Source organism: Pteronotus mesoamericanus, unplaced genomic scaffold (assembly GCF_021234165.1).
Source record: "Pteronotus mesoamericanus isolate MK-2021 breed Mesoamerican mustached bat unplaced genomic scaffold, CSHL_Meso_final contig_214, whole genome shotgun sequence".
Classification (NCBI taxonomy): domain Eukaryota; kingdom Metazoa; phylum Chordata; class Mammalia; order Chiroptera; family Mormoopidae; genus Pteronotus; species Pteronotus mesoamericanus.
This window is the reverse complement of record NW_026555089.1, coordinates 4,786,190-4,807,596: the sequence shown is the minus strand read 5'-3', so window position 1 is coordinate 4,807,596 and position 21,407 is coordinate 4,786,190. Positions and strand designations below refer to the sequence as shown.

At 62.8% G+C, this 21,407-nt stretch overlaps 1 protein-coding gene across 4 annotated transcripts; it reads left to right on the top strand.

The window, feature by feature from the left end:
* The first annotated feature begins 1,101 nt into the window (after positions 1-1,101).
* PCNX3 (pecanex 3) lies at positions 1,102-21,296 on the top strand. 4 transcript variants are annotated; one of them, XM_054570872.1, is made up of 35 exons: positions 1,102-1,271; positions 1,649-1,836; positions 2,057-2,156; positions 2,278-2,317; positions 2,417-2,512; positions 2,731-3,855; positions 4,341-4,461; positions 4,544-4,719; positions 5,199-5,289; positions 5,702-5,837; positions 6,989-7,149; positions 7,908-8,061; positions 8,346-8,378; positions 8,632-8,803; positions 8,908-9,018; positions 9,341-9,432; positions 9,600-9,709; positions 9,900-10,005; positions 10,110-10,202; positions 10,376-10,526; positions 11,251-11,395; positions 11,706-11,883; positions 12,912-13,020; positions 13,165-13,294; positions 13,659-13,717; positions 13,817-14,032; positions 14,684-14,937; positions 18,145-18,375; positions 18,524-18,627; positions 18,930-19,077; positions 19,181-19,411; positions 19,487-19,761; positions 20,087-20,220; positions 20,303-20,601; positions 20,679-21,296. In XM_054570872.1, exons 1-35 carry the CDS (start codon positions 1,119-1,121, stop codon positions 20,871-20,873), a joined length of 6,117 nt encoding a protein of 2,038 aa, XP_054426847.1. In that variant the 5' UTR covers positions 1,102-1,118; the 3' UTR covers positions 20,874-21,296. The 4 variants fall into 4 exon arrangements, with proteins under 4 accessions (XP_054426847.1, XP_054426848.1, XP_054426846.1 ...); XM_054570873.1 differs by having other exon boundaries at positions 4,541-4,719; positions 10,484-10,526; XM_054570871.1 differs by having other exon boundaries at positions 4,541-4,719.
* Positions 21,297-21,407: the final 111 nt, after the last annotated feature.

The following is a 21,407-nucleotide window of genomic DNA, read 5'->3' as shown; positions in this document are numbered from 1 at the left end:
TTGAGCCTGTCACTTTAAGAAAAACGACGCTCTCGTATTTCGATTACTCCCGCCTGTTAGGGAGAATCGCCCTATACATGCCAACTGTGAGCTCTGACCCGGAAGTACAGGCAACTCCAGTCGACAGATCCTCGTGACGTTTGAAGTCCGGCCCTAAATGGGGCCGACCAGGAGGGGCGTGCTCTGATGGCGCTGAACTCTCGCTGCAGCCCTGGGGAGTCCACGCCTCCATTCTTTTACCCACCTCCTGTGACTCACTGGGAGAGCTTTGCGCCTATTAACTCCGCCCACTAACAGATCCTCCGCCTGGGCGTGTGGGCCTGCTCACCAGCGGTTGGTTCTTCGACCCACACCAGAGCACCTTTGGTTCCACCCAGTGGTAGTTTTCTCCTGGTTGGCAACGCCTAGGTGTTGCGCATGCGCTCAAGCACTTGTACGTTTTTTTGGATACCCTTCTCTTAGACTCGGACTCTGCGCAAGCCCAGAGGGCTCCCCGGCTTCTTGTCGCTATACCGCCTTCCTGCGCTTGCGCATATATGCCGTCAGGTTTTCCTTTTCCGGGTCCCAACTGGGTCCGTCGGGCGCATGCGCCACTGCAAGCAGGCGGCTCGCGGCTCCTTCTTCCGGCCTCCCCCTTGGGCTGGCTCCTGCAGGAGCGGGGCGATTGCTGATCCCGAAGCGAGTGACCTGTGACCCCGGAAGTGGACCTCAGGGTCCGGGGTTCTCCCCGGGCTGGAGCCGGGGAGCCGTCGCCTGCAACCCCGGAGCACCCACCCCACGCCCACCTCTGGATGCTGCCGACTGGTGCCCGGCCCTTGCCCCGTGCCTGCTTGCCGGCTCATCTCCTCCTAGCAGTTCTGGGCCGGGGGTGGGGGCCCGGACCCCACCCCTGATGCGGTTCCACCGCCGCGCCCGAGCCGCGCACCGCTGACTGCCCCGGCCGGCCCCGCCCCCTGCCCGCACCCTCGCCCCGTCAGCCCCTCTTCCCCGCTGCGGGGGAGGCCATGGCGTGAGCGCGCGGCCGAGCCCCGGGGCCTTCGGGCGCCAGGCGGGGCATGGGCCGGGGGCCGCCCCCATGAAGGTCCCAGGAGGGGGGCGCGCGCAGAAGCGGCGGGGCCATGGGGTCGCAGGTGTTACAGATTCTGCGCCAGGGGGTGTGGGCCTCGCTCACAGGCGGTTGGTTCTTCGATCCGCACCAGAGCACCTTCTCCAACTGCTTCCATCTCTACGTCTGGATCTTCCTGCTCACCTTTCCTTTTTTGCTGTACATGGTGAGACGCTGCCACCACCTACCTGTAACTCCCGCCAGCGGAAGTTCAGGCAGATGTGACAGAGGGTTGGCAGCCTGGTAGGGATTCGGGACTGCACCTTGCGTGTAGGGGTGCGGAGAGAGGAACCTTCGCAGAGTTTGGGATGTGTGGAGGAGCCACATTTTTCCTTTCCTGGGCTGAGTGACCTTGAGCAACTGATGTAATTTTTCCTGTTAGAAGACAGAACTCCTAGTTGGGTATTTGTAGTAGTGTCACTGAGAGGTGATGAAGTCTTCCTGTGAACTTGTGACTCCTAGCCTTGACTGTGGTGGTAGGTTCACCCCATGGGGGTAGGGCTGTTGAGGAGGGGCCTGACTTGCTTTTGCTGACACCTCCAGGTCCTGCCCCCCAGCTTGACGGTGGCTGGTGTGTACTGCCTTGTGGTGGCTGTCATCTTCACTACCATCAAGACTGTAAACTACCGGCTGCATGCCATGTTCGATCAGGGCGAGATTGTGGAGAAGCGCAACTCCACCATGGGGGAGCAGGAGGAAGAGCCTGCTCAGGGGGACAGCAACCTGCTCAGGTGGGTCGGGCAGGGGCTGTGTTGGGGACTGAGGATTCTTGATGTGTGGGCCTGAGCATTGGAGGATGGAGGAGGGGCTTAGGGAGCGTTGGCTCCACGCTTGGTTGATACTTACCCTGTGGGCTCTGGAACTTGAGGAAAGAAACGATGGGCATGGCAGAGGACGTGCTATGTAAAGAGAGTAGGGTCGCTCAGTGGTAATTCTGCTTTCCACTGCCAGGGATCCCGGAGTGGAGATGACAGTGTTTCGGAAAGTGAGCTCCACGCCCCCAGTACGTTGTAGCTCCCAGCATTCCGTGTTTGGCTTCAACCAGGTCTCGGTGAGTAATCCCAGCCCTCGGCCTTTCCCACTCCTCTCCTGGGAGCCTTTCTCCCCGTGGGTGTGTCGTGGACCTACTTCCTGCCCTTTTTGCTGCTTCACACCTTTCTCCGTCTGCTCAGGAGTTGCTGCCCCGGATGGAGGACTCTGGGCCTCTCAGAGGTAGGGGACTGCTGCTCAGGGCTGAAGATGGTAGGGGGGAACGGGATGGCACGCAGCTGCCCTGGGCTCCTGCTGATGCCGTTGGGGCCACGCTTGCAGACATCAAGGAGCTGGTGCGGGAGCAGGGCAGCAACAACGTGATCGTGACCTCGGCTGACCGAGAGATGCTAAAGCTAAGCTCTCAGGAGAAACTGAGTGAGTGAGCATGACGTGGTAAAGGCTTGGGGTTCCAGCTATCTTGTTTTTGAGTCACCCCAACTTTGCTCCCCTGGTACTTTCTTTGTTCTGGATGGGGCTTCCCGAGGGCCCTACCCAGCTGGTCTCTCAGGGAAAGCAGAGGCCACAGGACCCCTTAGCCACCAGTTGTATTTGCGGTTTGCCCTTCACTCACTGTCTGCCTTCCTTTCTCACAGTTGGGGACCTACCCCAGACGCCCCCGGGGGCTGCCCCAGAGCCCTCTCTCCCCAGCACAGACTCTTCGGAGCGCTCTCCCCTGGCTGGAGGGGGACCGCCCTGGAGTGGGAGCAGTGTTGCAGACACTCCCATGAGCCCCCTACTGAAGGGGAGTCTCAGCCAGGAGCTGAGCAAGAGTTTCCTGACCCTGACCCGGCCTGACCGGGCCCTGGTGAGGACCAGCAGTCGACGGGAACAACGCCGCGGAGTGGGTGGCTACCAGCCCCTGGACCGGCGGGGCTCGGGGGAGCCCATGCCCCAGAAGGCTGGCTCCTCAGATTCCTGCTTCAGTGGCACCGACAGGGAGACGTTGAGTAGCTTCAAGAGTGAGAAGACCAACTCGACCCACCTGGACAGCCCCCCAGGTGGGCAAGCCCCCGAGGGCAGTGACACAGACCCACCGTCGGAGGCCGAGCTCCCAGCCTCTCCAGATGCTGGCGTCCCCTCAGATGACACACTGCGTTCGTTTGACACAGTCGTAGGAGCAGGGACGCCGCCAGGCCCGGCTGAGCCACTCCTGGTTGTGCGGCCCAAAGACTTGGCCCTGCTTCGGCCTAGCAAACGGCGGCCACCCATGCGAAGACAGTCCCCACCCGGCCGTGCCCCTCGGCGGCCTCTGCTGGAAGGTGGGGGCTTCTTTGAAGATGAAGACACCAGCGAGGGCAGTGAACTGAGCCCAGCCTCCAGCCTCCGATCTCAGCGCCGCTACAGTACTGACAGCTCTTCCTCTTCCTGTTACTCCCCCGAGAGCTCTCGGGGCGCAGCAGGGGGCCCTCGGAAGCGACGAGCCCCCCATGGGGCTGAGGAGGGGACTGCTGTGCCCCCCAAGCGGCCCTATGGGACCCAGTGGACACCTAGTACCGCCAGCGCCAAAACACACGCCCGTGTGCTGAGCATGGATGGGGCAGGGGGCGATGTCCTAATGGCCCCGCTGGCTGGCTCCAAGGCCGAGCTGGAGGCCCAGGCTGGGGTGGAGCTGGCTGCCGGCGAGCCCACTGTGCTGACTGCCGAGTCCCGCAGGGGACCTGCTGCCAACCAGCCTGGCTGGCGCGGGGAGCTGCAGGAGGAAGGTGCCGTTGGGGGAGGTAAGTGCCAGGCGCAGGGCAGGGAGATGGCCAGCTAGGCAGGGGCTTGGCTTCGGGCAAGGAGCGTGCCGGTCAGTTGGCCCAGCCTACCTCGGGCCACAGATGGCTGGGAACTCAGCAGCTGGGTGTTGCTGTCTGCCAGACCCTCAGACAAGCAGGACGCAGCAGTGGGGAGACGGGCAGAGAGGTCTCTGGCACCTTGCTCTCGGTCCTGCACTTAGCACCTGAAGCCTCTGTCCCTCGAGGACGCAGCGTCCACGTTCATCGCCGTGGGCCACCAGTAGAGCAGGGCAGATCGTATTGTCCTTATTTCCAAGTGTGGAAACGCTGGTGTGAGTGTTTAGGTGAACTGACTGAGCGCTACACTCAGGGCGTGGTTGAACCAGGCCTGACCTTATGTCCAGACAGGAGCATGTGTCCCACCCCTTTCCCTGGCTCTGTTTTCGCCACTGTCACTTATGCTTGGGGGTCTCTGTGGGGTGCAGCTGAGGAGACTGGCAAGCGGGACCACTCAAGCAACGTGAGGCGGACCCAGGCGATCCGGAGGCGCCACAATGCCGGCAGCAACCCCACTCCTCCAGCATCCGTCATGGGCTCGCCCCCTAGGTGAGTGCCTGCTACTGGCCAGAGGGTGGTGGCGCCAGCTGGCTCTAGGTGGCACTGACCCATGGCTGACCCTCTCCAGCAGCCTACATGAGGCTCAGCGGAGCCGGGCCGCCTCCCACTCCCGGGCACTGACGCTGCCCTCCGCCCTGCACTTCGCGTCCTCGCTGCTGCTCACTCGGGCCGGCACCAACGTGCACGAGGCCTGCACCTTTGACGACACCTCTGAGGGGGCTGTGCACTACTTCTACGACGAGAGCGGTGAGCCCCTCACTGAGTCCTGTGGCCCAGCCTCCGACCCCAGCCAGCCCAGCGCTCCCTCTCTCCCCCGCTGAGGGTCTGAGCCGTCCCAGCAGCAGCGCTCCCTGTCAGGCACAGACTACCGCGCGGCCCGCTGGGGAGCGCTTCACCTTCGTCGCCTGATGTAAGAGTTGATGGCCCTCTGAATTGTGGGTGGTCTCATCATGCTTGTTCCTGCCAACAAAGACACTAAAGCGCAGCCTGAAGTTACAGGCCTAAGTGAGCGGTGGAATGGGACCCACCCACAGGGTGGCTGACTGCAGGTCCCAGGCACTTGACTGGCAGGCTGTCCCCTCTCCAGCTCTCGTCCTCAGCCTGGGCTCCCATCCAGAGGGACACAGCTCAGGGTTCTTCTCTTGACCGTCTTGGTGCCCACGTGGGTCGGGCCGTGGTGGTCCTGTCCCTGACATGTTGCCGTGTGCCCCACACCTCTGCTCCAGGCGTGCGGCGTTCCTACACCTTTGGGCTCGCTGGAGGTGGCTACGAGAACCCCGTAGGGCAGCAGGGGGAGCAGGCAGCCAACGGGGCCTGGTGAGTCTCCTAAGTGTGGGCTCTCCTGGGCCTGCAGCGGGTGCGCCAACGTTCCTGGGAACTTTGCCCCCCCAGGCCGAGCGGGAGGCCCAGGCTGGGTGGCGGCGGCTTTGCCCATCTGCCCCATTTCTCCGGAAGGTTGGGGAAGGGGCAGTTCAGGGTGTGTAGGTGGGGAGTCGTGAAGGGCAGGCTTACCAGGGGTCCCTTGGGGCCCTGGCTCCGTGACAGTTCCAAGCAGGAAGCTTCCAGGGAGCCCAGGGACGCCTGTCTCTTCAGCGTCCCTCTATTCCATACTTTTTCTGATCTAAGCAGCCCCGCCTGTGGCCCCAGTTAGCCCTTGGTGTCGGCCTCGACCCCACCCCCTGCCAGGGCTCACCAGTGGCCCTGACCCACATGGCTGCGGTTCCCACAGGGACCGCCACTCACATTCCTCCAGCTTCCACTCAGCTGATGTCCCTGAGGTGGCTGGTGGCCTGAACCTGCTGCAGCCGAGGCCCGTGGTTCTGCAGGGCATGCAGGTGCGCCGGGTGCCCCTGGAGATCCCAGAGGTGAGGAGCTGCCAGGGAAGGACCGGCAGGAGCGGGGCCGGGTAGGGGGGGATCACTGAGCCCTCCCCCAGGAGGGACAGGCCGCTGAGGTGTCTGTTCTGGCCTTGGATGGCTGGCATAGGGCTTGCTTGGAACTGAATGGCTCAAGGAGCCACCTACCTATCCTAGGAGGACCCAGAGTCAGTGGGGAAGATGGATGTTAGCAGTGCTACCCATGGAAGGGGCAGTTCAGCTCGCCAGACTGTGACTGCTGTTCCTGCCCCGGGCACCTGACACGCGGGATAGCTTGGGGACACTGGTTGTGCTTATTTTCTCAGCAGTTATTAATATGCCCCTTTTTACTCCTAAATGTGTCCTTACTTTGACAATAAGTTGCCTAGCATTGGAAGTGCTAGGAACACTCGGATTGTAGATTCAGAGCTTAAAGGGTAGTCATGATAGGAACATCCAGGCACCTAACACCCAGGGCCACAGGCAGACCGTGGGCATCACTCAGAAGTCCCCGGTGCCCCTGCAGGATGCACGAATTCTCCTTAACTTTCATGTGGGGTAGCAGTGTTGTCCTTGCCCAGCTGACAGCCGCCTCCAGAGGCAGGGGTGGTGTGTCTCTGTCTGTCCATTGTATCCCCAGGGTCCCACACAGGGGCAGGCTGTGTAGGCACCTGTGAAGGACACGAGAGCTCAGAGAGGTTAAGAAGTTCACCCGGGGCCTCACAGCACGGACGCGGGCGGCGGGCCTGTCCTCGGGGCCGGGGTTCGGTGTGTGCCAGAGTGCGCTGGTCAGAGTGATCCCCATGGCTTTGCGTGGGAGGCGGGCGGCATTTGCACTGAGTCCTGAAGCACAAGGTGGATTCCAGCGAGCCCAGGAAGAGGCAGGAGATGCTGCCTCAGTGGAAGGCAGACCCAGGAGCTAGTAACTCTGGCCGCGGCAGCCCCAGAAGCCCCTGGCAGCCATTGAGCCATGTCCGGGGAGCCTGGCGCAGTGAGGAGGCCCTTGCAGTGCAGAGTCAGGGCAGGCCACCGGGCTGCCAGAAGGTGGGGACGTTCTGTGCTGGGGGAGACGGTCAGCCAGCGAGTGTGCGCCGGGTCGGGGTTGGCGCTGGGCCCTGGAGGGGGCAAGGGGCTGACGGCCCTGGCTGTGGGGCCTGCAGTTTGACCTGCTGGACCAGGACTCCCAGCACGAATCCCAGGAGCAGACACTGATGGAGGAGGCGCCGCCCCGTGCCCAGCACAGCTACAAGTACTGGCTTTTTCCTGGCCGCTGGACCTCTGTGCGCTATGAGCGGCTCGCCCTGCTGGCCCTGCTGGACCGGTGAGTGCCTGCCCGGGCCAGCCCGCAGCCCTGGGAACGTCCCAGCCCCGGCCTTGCAGGCCTTGTGAGCATGTGGCGAGCCTGGCCACGGGGGTCACTGAGCGTGCACGGGTGTGTTGAAGGCCGGGGGCCGCGGTGGCATTTCTTTAGGTTCTTCTGGGGTACCCAGGGATGGCCAAGTGGGTGATGCTTTGGTCACCCCCTTTTTCCTAGAGCTCTACAAAAACAATTTCTTTTGAGCCTATTGTTTTATTTGATTCTATCATTTATTTGGATAAATTGGGCCCTGTAGCTGAAAAAACTGACAAACCATTTGTCCATTTCTTGGGAAACAAAGGCTCAGGAACTCAGATAGTGAATTTGGATGACTTTTGTCGTCTGTGTGGGCAGTTTGGGCCTAGAGCCTGGGTCCTGGCTTCGTGTGTTCTGGATTTCTCAAGGCACTGCGACCAGTGTAGGTTGGGCACTGCCTGTGCGCACAGCACGGCGTGCCCGAGCCAGGCACAGCTCCCAGGAGCCGTGGCATCTGGAGCGCTCAGGGCCCAAAGGGGACAAAGGTTGGGAGGAGGGTAGCCGCAGAGTGGCTTCCTGGAGCAGGTGTAGCCTGGCCATGCCCCTGAGAGCTCACAGGTCAGAGCACGAGGGGCGGGCGTGAGCACAGGTCCAGGCGGGGGCCTTTGTGGCCGGAGTCTTCCCCTGTCTTGTTGCCCTGTGAGTGGTAAAGAGGTGGGCGTGCCCTGACCCTGCTGTCTCTCCAGGACGCGGGGGCTGCTGGAGAACATCCTTGGCGTCGGCCTGAGCAGCCTGGTCGCCTTTCTGGGCTACCTGTTGCTGCTCAAGGGCTTCTTCACTGACATCTGGGTCTTCCAGTTCTGCCTGGTCATCGCCTCCTGCCAGTATTCCCTGCTGAAGGTCAGGCCTGGCTCCTTCTCCCACCCCTTCCCAGACGCACCCCTTCCCGTGACCCATGTTGAGAGGGTTAAAGTAGCTAGAGAGCAAGTTAGATGCCTCAGTTCCCCTGTAGCCAGTCTTCTGTTTTATAAACGAGAGAACTGAGGCTCCGTACTGTTCAGGGTCTTTCCCTGGTCACTCATTCCCTGGTCAGCAGCCCATTGGTGGAGCTGAGTGGCTCCTGGGGACTCTGGTCCCCTGCGGGTGCTGGCTTTTGTTGCCAGTGTAGCTCCCATCTCTTCCAGAGTGTCCAGCCTGATGCAGCATCTCCCATGCACGTGAGTACCGGAGGGGCAGTGCCTGTACCCAGGAGGCGGGGCTGTGGGCAGGGCTGAGGCCAGGTGGGAGGGGTGGGCTAGCCCCAGATCCTTGGTTTTTCTCCCCCTGCCCTGCCAGGCTTTCTGTCTCGGGGCCAGGGCCAGGGCCAGAGTCAGAGTCAGAGTGTGAGTGTGCATGTGCGTGCCTGTGTGTGCACGTGTGTGCAGAGTGGTCAGTGGGAGGAGCCCAGCTCCTCACAGGCCCACTCCCCAGGGCCACAACTGGGTGATTGCGTACAGCCGGCCTGTCTACTTCTGCATCTGCTGTCTACTCATCTGGCTGCTGGACGCCCTAGGCTCAGCTCAGCCCTTCCCGCCCGTCACCCTCTACGGCCTCACGTTCTTCTCCGCCTCCTTCTTCTTCTGTGCCCGTGATGTGGCCACTGGTGAGACTGGGCAGGGCCACAGTGGCCCCGGGGGAGCAAGGCCTCAAGGATGGGCCCAGGGGCAGCCTACAGGCTGACTGGGCCCTCGCTTCCCCTCCTGCCAGTGTTCACCCTGTGCTTCCCATTCGTCTTTCTCCTGGGCCTCCTGCCCCAAGTGAACACCTGCCTCATGTACCTGTTGGAACAGATAGATATGCACGGCTTTGGGGGCACAGGTATGGTGCCCATAGGTGGCTTGGGGGTTAGGGGAGCCAGTGTGGGGTCCATGAGGGCCCACACATTGGGTCTGCAGCTCCAGTCCTTGGGTGAGCCTGTCTCTTCTCTCCCCTCCCCTCCCCTCCCCTCCCCAGGCAAGTTTAAACCCAAGATTGCCAGAAGTTCTGGAGGCCTCTCTGGGCTGGGGGGAACGTAGAACTATGGGTTAGCGATGGGGTCCCAGCGGGGTTAGCCTCTGGGAGCTGAGGGGCGGCGGGCAAAGGTGAGGTGGGGTGCCAGCCAGTGGGAGTGGGGCTTTAGCTGCTGTTCCTCACCTTGCAGCCGCCACCAGCCCACTCACTGCAGTCTTCAGCCTCTCCCGCAGCCTGCTGGCCGCTGCCCTGCTCTACGGCTTCTGCCTCGGGGCCATCAAGGTAGGGATGACTGGAGGGGTGGGGGGCCTGCTGAGGCCCAAGGCGTTGTTGGGACAGGGCAGTGAATTGGGCTCAGCTCAGCAATGGCTTCTCCCACAGGGAGGCAGCAAACCCCCACCCCGGTGCCTATCCTAACCTCCCCTGACCAGCTTGGGTTCTCTCCCCAGACTCCTTGGCCGGAGCAGCACGTCCCGGTCCTCTTCTCGGTCTTTTGCGGCCTCCTGGTGGCGCTGTCCTACCACCTGAGCCGGCAGAGCAGTGACCCCACCGTGCTCTGGTGGGTGTTGCATGTGCCCCTTGTGTGCACACAACTGTGTGTGCGCGTGTGTGCATGTGTCTTTGCATGGCGGGGGCAGGGGGCAGCATCTGTGGGTCTGTGCATGTGCTTGTCACCAACGGACCCTGGGGTCCATGGGAGGAGAGGGGGTCTCTCCAGACCCAGGCACCTCTCTCCTCACTCACCCCAGGTCTCTGGTCCGGAGCAAGCTCTTTCCCGAACTGGAGGAGCGGAGCTTGGAGACAGCCCGGGCCGAGCCCCCCGACCCCCTGCCGGAGAAGATGCGCCAGTCAGTGGTGAGGGGCCAGAGTGGGGGCTCCAGTGTTCGGGTAGGGGGCTGAGGGGGTGTGGCCAGCCCCTGGGTGATGGGCACCCACGCTGGCTTTTCCCGGCCCTGCAGCGGGAGGTCCTGCACTCTGACCTGGTGATGTGTGTGGTGATCGCCGTGCTCACCTTCGCCGTCAGCGCCAGCACCGTCTTCATTGCCCTGAAGGTTTGTGTGGCACAGGCTGCCCCCTCTCACTTGGTCCTGGCAGGAGCCTGCTTGACTTGAGGGCCTGGGCAGCTGGGGCCTCCTGTCCCTTGGGCCCCAGCCTGGCCTGTGCCCAGCGCCTGGTGGCCCCTTGCCCCGCCGCCTTCCTGAGCCCTGGCCTCCCCCTCTTGCAGTCAGTGCTGGGGTTCGTGTTGTACGCGCTGGCCGGGGCCGTGGGCTTCTTCACGCATTACCTGCTGCCCCAGCTCCGCAAGCAGCTGCCCTGGTTCTGCCTCTCGCAGCCCGTGCTGAAGCCACTGGAGTACAGCCAGTACGAAGTGCGCGGTGAGTGCCAACCCCTGGTCTGGGACCCCTCCACCTACTGGCCCAGTCCTCGCAGCTCCGAGTACCAGCAGGGGGCAGCTTCCGCCCGAGCGCCCTGTCTGCTCTAGTGCCCCCTGCTGCATGCCCCCTGCCTGCCCTGCCCTTTGCTGCTCGCCCGGCTCTCTGAGGAGATAGGAGAACTCCAGGGCCTTAAAGAGATCTCCTGTCCAGAATTATAAGCTAGTTGCCAGGGGACTAAACCTGCCTGGCACACACTTCACTTGGGCAGTATAGGAAACGCGCCCTTAAGCCTGTATTTAAAAATCTCTGCGTTTGCTATGTAAAGGTTCACATGCCTTGTTCTTTAAAAACAGTGAGTGAGTTAGTCTGCTGGGCCAGTATCTCTGTGTGGCTACAACTAGATCAAGCCCAGGGGTAGTGGCCCCTTTAGAAGGGCCCTGGGTCTCAGAGTCACTGTGTACGTGGTCTCACCCGGCCTGCCCTGGCTGCAGTAGGCATCTGGGGTGCCCTTGCCAGCCCTTAGAGTGCCCTGCCCTCCTCGCCTTCATTTGAATGCCGAAGGTCACCTCCCCAACTCCGGGTCTCTAGGGACCGGGACGCCACATCCTGCGGTCTGCCTTGCCTTCCCTCTGGGTTTTCTCGGAGGGCACACCTGTCTCGACCCTGCAGTGAGAGGGGCAGCATGGAGGGCAGGTGCGGCCAATTGTCGTGCCTCGTGTTGCAGGCGCTGCCCAGGTGATGTGGTTCGAGAAGCTGTACGCCTGCCTGCAGTGTGTGGAGAAGTACCTCATTTACCCTGCCGTGGTGCTCAACGCCCTCACAGTGGACGCCCATGCTGTCGTCAGCCACCCAGACAAGTTTTGCCTCTAGTGAGGACCACCCCCGTCCCACCAGCTACATTCCCACGTGGCCCCGGGGGGAACTGAGGTCCAGAGAGGAAATGAGACCTGCCCCGTGGCCCAGTAGGCTAAAGGAGGACCCCATCCCCAGACACCCTTTGTGTTCAGCGTTTCCTCTTTGAAAGCAGATGTGTCCCCCCAAATGTGTCTAAAGGGGATGACCCTTGAGCGGGCAGAGACTGCGTGTCACTCGCCCAGAAGAGCAGGGCCAGCCAAGCAGAACCCAGGCAGCACAGCCGCTGTTCCCCGAGCCCTCCTGACATCTGCCCCTCCCCTGTAGCTGCCGGGCGCTGCTGATGACAGTGGCTGGGCTGAAGCTGCTGCGCTCGGCCTTCTGCTGCCCACCCCAGCAGTACCTGACCTTGGCCTTCACGGTCCTGCTCTTCCACTTCGACTACCCACGCCTCTCCCAGGGCTTTCTGCTCGACTACTTCCTCATGTCCCTGCTCTGCAGCAAGGTGAGCTGGTGGCCCCATTGTAGATGCTGGGCTGTACATCAGGAGCAGCGCCTTCTGGCCACGATGGGAGGTCAGGAGGTGACTTCCCAGGGGCCCACGCCCCTCGTGCTGCCGTTCCACGTCAGCCCCGCTGCGGGCCTTGGCAGCAGCTCCTTCAGGGGCAGAGAGGAAGCTGTGGTTTAAAGAGGTCATGTGACTTGCCCTGGGTCCCCTAGAGAATTGGTGGCTGGCCAGGATTGGAATCCGGGTCTTTCTGACTTCAGCCCTTTCTGTGGGTCACAGTACTTGACCGCTCTCCTTGTTAAGCAGCAGAGACGCCTCGGCCTTGTCCTGGGACAGAGTCTCTGGGCGCTGCCCCTTCGCCCACCATGGCCCTGCAGCTGGGTTTCTGAAACCCCTGGGGCCTGGGTGTGTATAAACTCTGCCGGGCTGCAGGGTTCCCCAGCCAGGGGTCGGGGGTCATGTGGGACAGAGGACTGACTGTCCCTGGGCGCTGTGCTGCACTTGCTGCGATACCTGCATGGGGCCGCAGCGCAGGCCTGAACCTGTTTCTCAGTCACATGGACATGTAAGTCGGGCTTTCTGGTCCAGGCCAGGACAGTGGGCATGCAAACTGTGTCCTCTCTGAGGGCAGGGCCTGGGACTCTGTCTCGACTTTTGGTACAATAGTTGAGGCCCAGCCTCCCCTCTGACTGAGAGGCATGGCCTGAGCAAGTCATTTATCTGCTCTACTTTCTCTGACACTCAGCTTTCCCGTCTGTGAAGTGGGACAGCAATGGAAAGCTCCCTGGGGGGTTGTAAAAACTAAATGACCACTGTTCCCTTAGAGTGGTTGCTTTGTCGGGGGTTGCTAATGGTAACTGGTGCTTCAAGCCAGGTCCACAGAGAAGGGCTGGGAAGGAGCTTGAGCTTGACGCCCATGCGAGCAGGTGGTGGGGCAGCCCCGCGGCTGGGAATGGGCACTTGGCAGAGCCCGCCTCTGTAAGTGACCTCATGTCTCTTACTTTCTCCCCCTCCGATCCTGCCAGCTGTGGGACCTGCTGTACAAGCTGCGCTTTGTGCTGACCTACATCGCGCCCTGGCAGATCACCTGGGGCTCGGCCTTCCATGCCTTCGCCCAGCCCTTCGCCGTGCCACGTACCCAGCCTGCCGCCCGCTGCCCGGGCCGGGGTGGGCAGAGGGCCGTGGCTCAGGGTGGGAGGGGCACCGGGTGGGGCTAAGGGGTGGGGAGAGGGTGGGCGAGGGTCCAGTGTCCTGGCGGCCTCCTTGACTCGTGCGCAGACTCGGCCATGCTGTTCGTTCAGGCCCTGCTCTCCGCGCTCTTCTCCACGCCGCTCAACCCCCTGCTAGGCAGTGCCGTCTTCCTCATGTCCTATGCGCGGCCCCTGAAGTTCTGGGAGCGCGACTACAAGTGAGTCTCCTGGGAGGCAGGCACCGAGCTCAGAGGGGCCCTGGGCAGAAGGGGCTGCCCAGTGGGCCAGGGAGGGTGGCTGCGAGGGAGGAGCTGGGAACCCGGGCCGGATGGGCCGCGGAGAGGGGCCTGTGGAGCCTGGGAGCAGCGGGCTTCAGGGGCTTGATCTGATGAGGGCAAAACCCAGGCCAGGCCAAGGCCTTGGGCTTACACCCTGGGCTCCTTGGCAGTGTGGTCTTGGGTCTCGGCCTCCTTACGCGTGGGCCCAGGGAGGACGTGACAGCGGGCTGGAGGGAAGCGCCATCTGAACCCTCAGCAGCCTCATCTGCTGGGCCCACTGTGTTGTCGCTCTTTCTCTGAACAGCACTAAACGTGTGGATCATTCCAACACCCGCCTGGTCACACAGCTGGACCGGAACCCCGGTGTGTACCCAGCCATTCAGGGAGCTTTCAGGTGGGGCCTCCTGGGGAGGGAGACTTGCTTACTTGTTGCTTTGTCCACTTGTCTGTCCTGGGTCCTAGGCGCTGATGACAACAACCTCAACTCCATCTTCTATGAGCACTTGACACGCTCGCTGCAGCACACGCTGTGTGGGGACCTGGTGCTGGGCCGCTGGGGCAACTATGGCCCTGGCGACTGCTTCGTCCTGGCCTCCGACTACCTCAATGCCCTGGTACACCTCATCGAGGTTGGCAATGGCCTTGTCACCTTCCAGCTGCGTGGCCTTGAGTTCCGGGGTGAGCCACTGGGCCTCGGCCTGACCCTGGGCGCCACGATTTATAGTGTGCCGGCTGGGTCCTGGTCCAACTCTGCTCTGGTTTGTTGGGTGACCTTATAAAGGACACTCTTCTCCCTGGGTTTGCCAGTCTGCTCAGTGAGGTGGCAGAGTCTCCTTTGGCCAGGCTCTGTCCCTGCCCTGACTTGGGGTCTGTCATGGGCGAACAGGCTTCTATGGGGAAAGCTTGGGCCTGGAGCTCTGAGCTCCCGCTCGCCTGCTGTGTTCTTGGGCACGACCAGGTTGGGTGCCACATAGAGCCCCTGGCGAGGGACCTAGCTCCTCATCCACAGCAAGATGTATGCATCGGGTGCCCACTTCAGAGAAGGCCCCTGAGGGTGCACAGGGCCCTGAGCACAGTCGCCTCTCTGAGCTTCCGTCTTTCTCTCTGTAAATGGGAGACCAGAGGCCTGTGCCCTCCACTCCCACCCTACTGCGGCCGCAGGGAGTCTGGAGGGGCACGGGGCTTGCTTGTTAGTTTACTCCGATGGCATCCCGGCAGGGCGGGTGAGCGGTGCCGGCCTCGACGCCACGCCTGGTCACTTGCTGGGGAGGAGGTAGGCGGGGGTGTCTAGTGGCCTCCTGACTGGGCAGCGCCCCCCCACCCCCACAGGCACGTACTGCCAGCAGCGCGAGGTGGAGGCCATCACGGAGGGTGTGGAGGAGGACGAGGGCTGCTGCTGCTGTGAGCCGGGCCACCTGCCACGGGTCCTGTCCTTCAATGCGGCCTTCGGGCAGCGCTGGCTGGCCTGGGAGGTGACGGCCAGCAAGTACGTGCTGGAGGGCTACAGCATCAGCGACAACAACGCAGCCTCCATGCTGCAGGTCTTCGACCTCCGCAAGATCCTCATCACCTACTACGTCAAGGTACGGCGGCGGCGGCGGCAGCGGTGGCTGGGTGGCAGAGGCCCCTCTTGGGAAAGCTCGCCGACCGGGAGCATCCCGAGTGCCACCTTCTGGGTTTTCGGGAGCCTCTTAGCCAAGGGCAGCAGAGGCCTCCGGGAGTGTAAGCACCCTCCTTCAGAAGGCTCACCAGGTGCAACGGGCACCGAGGGCAGGTGGGCCGCGTGTGCACAGGCCCGACACCGGGCTGCTGGTCTCAGGAGGTGCAGGTGCCGAGGCCAGCCTTTCAGATCAGGCCCCTGCTCCACGCCCCCCCACCCCCCACCCCAAGCACAGGGTCACGACAGTGTAGGAGCGGCTGCCCAGTGGCGGTGCTTACCTTGCCAGGGACCCCTCCCGAGCTGAGCGAAGCCCACTGTGTCCTCCAGGACAGGTCGCCCCGTCTCAGATGTGGGAGTTGGCTTGCAGAGGGGAAGGCGATTTTGTCTGAGGCCCCACAATCAGCAGAGAGCAGCAGGGCCACGCTTAGTCCCTGGGCCTCCCCGTCTCAGCCCGGGTGCTCCGAGCCTGGCCTAGGGGTCTTGAGACTTGTTGGGGGTGCGGGGGCAGTAGGGGTGGTTGTGAGGGCACAGTGTGGGGTCCCGAAGGAGCTGGATTCTGGGCAGTTTGGGATGTCACTGCCCTCTTATGCCTCAGTTTACTCGCTTAAGAAGTGGGGATCACTAATTCTGTAAGATGGCAGAACCTGTGAGGCTTTATGGGCTCTGGGATAAGGGCCCTTAGGGAGTAGGGCTGGTTGTCACAGTCCAGCCCCTCAAGCTCTCAGCATCTGCGCCGGGGCTCCCGTGTGGGGCCTGTTGGGCCCAGGCGGGCCTGCCTGCCTGAGTCCTGTGCACGCCCAGCTGTCCTCTTGCCTCCAGTGGATGCGCCATCAGTCACGCATCGGGGAGCTGTTGTTTCTTTGTTGTCTTTCCCTCACTCCTGACCAGGGGTCAGTAAGCCCTTATTTTCACCCCTCACTCCTGAGCAGGGGTCGGTAAGCCCTTATTTTCACCAAGAAAGCCGAGGTGCAGACAGGGACATGCCCAGCCCCGGTTTGCTCAGGGGGCATGGTCCTGGCTCCCTTCTCTTCCCATCCCAAGAGAGGTGCTCTTGCCCCGCTCAGTCTGCAGCCTCGCGGGGTCCAGCCCAGAGCCAGCGCAACCTTCTCGAGACTGTGCCCCAGGCACCCAGCCAGGCCCCGGGCTGGCAGGCTGGGAGAAGCTCTGCTCTGCCTGCTGTGTCGTCCCATAGGGAGGCCAGCTTGCCGCGCTGCCTCAAAGGTGCGGCAGGACCTGAGCCAGTGGGCACATTCCCAGAGGACCTGGGACGGCTCCAAGGAAGATCCAGTGCGGGGTAAAGCTCCGGAAGACTGATTTCGGCCGCTGAGGGCAGGGTCCAGGGGCAGCAGGAGTGCAGGGCAGCCTCTCAAGACTGGGGCACCTCAGAGATGTGGGCCATCCAGCCCGTGGGGTCCGCCTGTGCCACACCGTGCCCTTCCCCAGAAGTCACGGAGTGCCGCTGGGAGGCTCAGCACCAGCCCTGCACGGAGGTGTCGCTGCCACATCGGCCTCTGCTAAGCCTTGGGGTCCTGTCCACACTTCCAAGCCCAGGCCCCTTCGTCATGCCATTTCCCCGTTAGCAACCCTTGGGAGACGCGGGCTTGGTGTGATGGGCCCTGTTTATAGTTGAGGAAACGGAGGCTCACAGACCTGCCCCTGCCGTAGGCGGGGTGAGAGGAGAAAAGGCTCCACTGCCGTGAGGCGTGTAAAAGCTCAGCGGGCGGGCCCCGTGGAGCCCTGAGCAGAGCCCCACTCCCCACAGGGGCCCACAGGCAGGAGCAGTGGCAGCTGGGACCCACTCGAGGGCTGGGTCCCAGGGTCGCTGGAGTTTCACAGAACACGGTGGCGGTGGTGGAAGTGAACGGAGTGCTTACCGTGTGCTAGGCCGGCTCCTCCCCGCACTCCCGCGGGTCCTCTATTCTGGTTCTTGGAGGTTGTGGGAACCAGACTGTGGAGACGCCGTCTGGGCAAAAGGTCAATCGGGAGCTGGTCTGCCTAGAGCCCAAAGCAACCCCCACAGCCGTTCTTCCCCTCCTCACCCCACTAGGCTTCTGCTCCCCCTTCCTCTTGTTAAGGGGGGAGCTGCCCAGCCCTCTCCAAACTGTCCCGCCACCTACCCACAGCCAAGGCAGGACTGGGGCCTCTTCCCTTCCTGCTGCCATGTACTGGGAACTTACGAGGCCCCATGTGCAGCCATGGCCTCTAGGTGTCCTCAGGGAGCTGTTTGAGATGGTTGGCTTTTCCCGGCTTGTACCACAGTTGCTTTTGCCCAGGCTCCTGGCCTCTCCATGCCCCACCAGACCCCCCCTGCTGGACACCCTGCTGCCTGGTGCCCTCTGTCCACAGCCAGCTGCACAGCCTGTCCCCCCAGCACCCCCTACCCCAGACTCACCACCCAGCACCCAGGCAGAGGGCCAGCCCCGGCAGCCCCCTCCCAGGGCGACACATGGAACCCTAGTAACCTCGCTGGCTGCCGGCTGCCAGCCTCCCTGCCCCTCTGTCCTCGCCGTGCCTGCTGCCTGCCTTCCAGAGCTACCTCTCCATCTGCCCAGACCCCTCTTTACAAGCCTGCAGTCTCAAGGGGTCCGGCAGCCCCTGACCTTGGGCATAGGATGCCTTTTTTCCTGAGGGTAGGTCACACTTCAGCTGTCCAGAGAGACCCTTGGCCCAGGGCCTCCGGCCTGCAGGCCGCCTCACTACCTCAGTCTGACGTTTCAAGGCTTCTGAGATCTGGATCATGTGGTGTCATGGTAGTAAAGGTCCCGGGATTCCAATCCCAGCTCAACCTGTCAGCTCTGCGGTGTCAGTTTAGGCAGGTCTGTGATCCATCTGAGCCTCAGTCTCACAAATGAGGCATCTTCCGAGGCCAGCGTGCTGGCCCTGGTCACAGGGCAGGATGCTCTGTAAGGAGGGGCACCCCCTGTCCACTTTCGCTCCCCTCCCTGGCCTGGGGGAGAGGGGCAGATTTGCCTGCATGGTGTCAGGGAGCTGAGATGGGACATAGGCTGAGAGTCCTAGAAGGCAGGCACCAGCGCAGCGTAGAGGAAAAGCCTCTTGACCCCGACACTTGGTCCCGCAGCGGCCAGGGCCAAGGCACTGGGCCAGCCCTGATGCTGCCCTCTCCTCTCAGAGCATCATCTACTATGTGAGCCGCTCTCCGAAGCTGGATGCGTGGCTGAGCCACGAGGGCATCTCGGCGGCCCTGCGGCCTGTGCGGGCGCCGGGCTACGCCGACTCAGACCCCACCTTCTCCCTGAGCGTGGACGAGGACTATGACCTGCGCCTCTCTGGCCTCTCGCTGCCTTCCTTCTGCGCGGTGCACCTCGAGTGGATCCAGTACTGCGCCTCTCGGCGCAGCCAGGTCTGGCCACCACTACCCGGGGCTTTCCCCTCCCCTCCCTGGGTGGCTTCCTGTCACTCAGCCTCCCTCGGCCTGGCCCCTGGCCACTGCTCCAACCCCAACCCCAATATCTAAGCTGGGCCCTGGGGATGGGTTCCTTGTGCCACAGCCCGTGGATCAGGACTGGAACTCGCCGCTGGTCACTCTCTGTTTTGGCCTGTGTGTGCTGGGCCGCCGGGCCTTGGGGACAGCCTCACATAGCATGTCTGCCAGGTGAGTGTTCACAGGTCCAGCCGGGCCTACCGCTCTCCCTCCACCCTAACGAAGGGTTCGGGGCCAGAAGCCCCCAGGAATCCCCCGTTCTTCCTTTAGTGTGGTCCTCTCATGGACAAGGTACCTCGGAGCTGTGACCTTGTCTGCCCTCACTGCCCTGTGAGGGACCCAGGCAGAGACTGCCTTCCTTGTCAAGACGGGGAAACAGGCCCGGCGTGAAGGGCGCTCTTGGTGCAGACCACTGCACTGGGGCTCAAGCTCCAGCAGCGCGGCTGGCCCACCCCCGTGCTCTCCTCTTCCAGCCTGGAGCCCTTCCTCTACGGCCTGCACGCTCTATTCAAGGGGGACTTTCGCATCACCTCCCCACGAGACGAGTGGGTCTTTGCTGACATGGACCTGCTTCACCGCGTGGTGGCACCTGGGGTTCGCATGGCCCTCAAGCTCCACCAGGTGGGGAGAGGTGTGCCTAGGCAGCGAGGGCAGATGGGGGCGGTGAAGCTGCTTCCAGGGCCGGGGGCCCCTGACCCCAGCCCTCCGGCCCCGCCCCCCGCAGGACCACTTCACATCCCCAGATGAGTACGAGGAGCCAGCTGCCCTGTACGATGCCATCGCAGCCAACGAGGAGCGGCTGGTCATCTCGCACGAGGGTGACCCCGCCTGGCGCAGCGCCATCCTCAGCAACACACCCTCGCTGCTGGCGCTGCGCCATGTCCTGGATGATGCCTCAGACGAGTACAAGATCATCATGCTCAACCGGCGCCACCTCAGCTTCCGCGTCATCAAGGTGGGGATAGCCCGCCCGCCCGACCTGGCCCCTGCCCCGGCACCGGCCCTGACCCTTGCATGTGGCCATCCGCAGGTGAACCGCGAGTGCGTGCGCGGCTTGTGGGCTGGGCAGCAGCAGGAGCTGGTGTTCCTGCGCAACCGCAACCCAGAGCGCGGCAGCATCCAGAATGCCAAGCAGGCGCTCCGCAACATGATCAATTCCTCCTGCGACCAGCCGCTCGGCTACCCCATTTACGTGTCGCCCCTCACCACCTCGCTGGCCGGCAGCCACCCCCAGCTGCGGGCGCTGTGGGGTGGCCCTGTCAGCCTGGGCGCCATTGCTCGCTGGCTCCTGCACAGCTGGGAGAGGTGAGCCCTCACTGCCGCCCCGGCCCAGGAGGCTGGGTTCACGCAGCAGGAAGCTGAGGCATAGAGAGATGAAGCCACTCCCTCCAAGGTCTCAGTGAGAAAGTGCTGGAGCCAGGATGAAGCCCTGAGAGCTGACCCCTCCCAGAGCTGACCCGGCTCGGCTCCACCCCACAGCTGAAGGTGGCCTTTAGCCTTAAGAGCCGTTGATAATGCCTTCCTGAAAAGATCCTGTAAAATAGATGGTAAAACCTCTTAGAGACAGCACCCTGGGGCTCAGGGATGGTAGGTGACCGCTCCACCCACCTCCTTGCCTCCCCCACCCCAGGCTCCATAAGGGCTGCGGTGCCGGCTGCAATAGTGGCGGGAACGTGGACGACTCAGACTGCGGTGGAGGCGCTGGCTTGACCACCCTCAGCAATAACCCCCCCTTGGCACACCCCACACCTGAGAACACAGCAGGTGAGCCAGCGAGGCCCAGCTGAACCAGTAGGCAAGGGGACAGCCCTGCTGAGGCCTCTGCCCTCTTATCTGTCTCCCACAGGCACTGGCGACCAACCCCTCCCACCAGGCGCTGGCTGGGGCCCGAGGCCTTCCCTTAGCAGCTCTGGTGATGGGCGTCCCCCTCCTCTGCTACAGTGGCCACCCCCTCGGCTCCCTGGACTGCCCCCCGCATCACCTGCCCCAGCTGAGGGTCCCCGGCCCTCAAGGCCCCCTGGCCCTGGTCTCCTCTCTTCTGAGGGTCCCAGTGGGAAGTGGAGCCTGGGGGGTCGAAAGGGGTTGGGGGGATCCGAGGGGGAGCCAGCCTCAGGGAGCCCCAAAGGAGGCACCCCCAAATCTCAGGTAAGTGTCCTATGGGAGGGGAGGGTCCTGGGCAGCTCAGGCCTGCTCTCCCAACCAACCTACTTCCCTTTCCGCAGGCGCCCCTGGACCTCAGCCTCAGTCCCGATATCAGCACCGATGCCTCAGCCCCCAGAGCAGCCCAGGACATTCCTTACCTAGACAGCAGTGCTCCTGAGAGTGGCACACCCACGGGGGCCCCAGGTGACTGGCTTGGCCCTGCTGAGGAGCGAGAAAGCCCAGCCGCCCAGCCCTTACTGGACCATCAGTACTGAATGGCTCGCTCTTCTCTGGATCCCAGCCCAGGATTCAGTAACTTGGACCTCGGCCTCCGGCCCTCTCTGCTGGACCACAGAGCTGAATGGTTTTGGCTTCCACATTTGAACCCTGACCTCTGGCTGCCACAGCCAGAACACCAGAACTGAGTGGTCCAGACCTCTTACCTTTATCCCTGATCTTTCATCCCTAGTCCAGGGCCTGGACTCTCCAAACTGAGGCAGGCAGCCTCCCAGCCAGGCCCGAAGAGCCAAACCCATGGGCTGGTCCCGCTTCAAGCCCGAGGCCAGGACCGACTTGGCCTCTAGCCCTGCGCTGCCTGCAGGGGCAGCCCCTCGGCCTGGACCTGGGGCCGAGATATAGGGAGGGTGGTTTCTTTTTCTTTTCTCTTTTTTTCTGTGCTTCAGAGACACCAGAATTAATAACACTATTTTTGATTTTGGTTCATGGTTTCTACTTTTATCTGGGAATGTCTGGGTGGAGGTTAGAGGAGGTGGCCAGGCCAGAGTGGACGAGTATGGACAGGGGAGGAA

Bases quoted from the DNA above. Each gene is read 5' to 3' on its own strand.
- PCNX3 (XM_054570870.1), top strand. From the start codon at position 1,119: ATGGGGTCGCAGGTGTTACAGATTCTGCGCCAGGGGGTGTGGGCCTCG. The intron at 8,804-8,907 runs GTGAGACTGGGC...CCCTCCTGCCAG, and splicing joins TGCCCGTGATGTGGCCACTG to TGTTCACCCTGTGCTTCCCA. The intron at 9,710-9,899 runs GTGGGTGTTGCA...CACTCACCCCAG, and splicing joins AGTGACCCCACCGTGCTCTG to GTCTCTGGTCCGGAGCAAGC.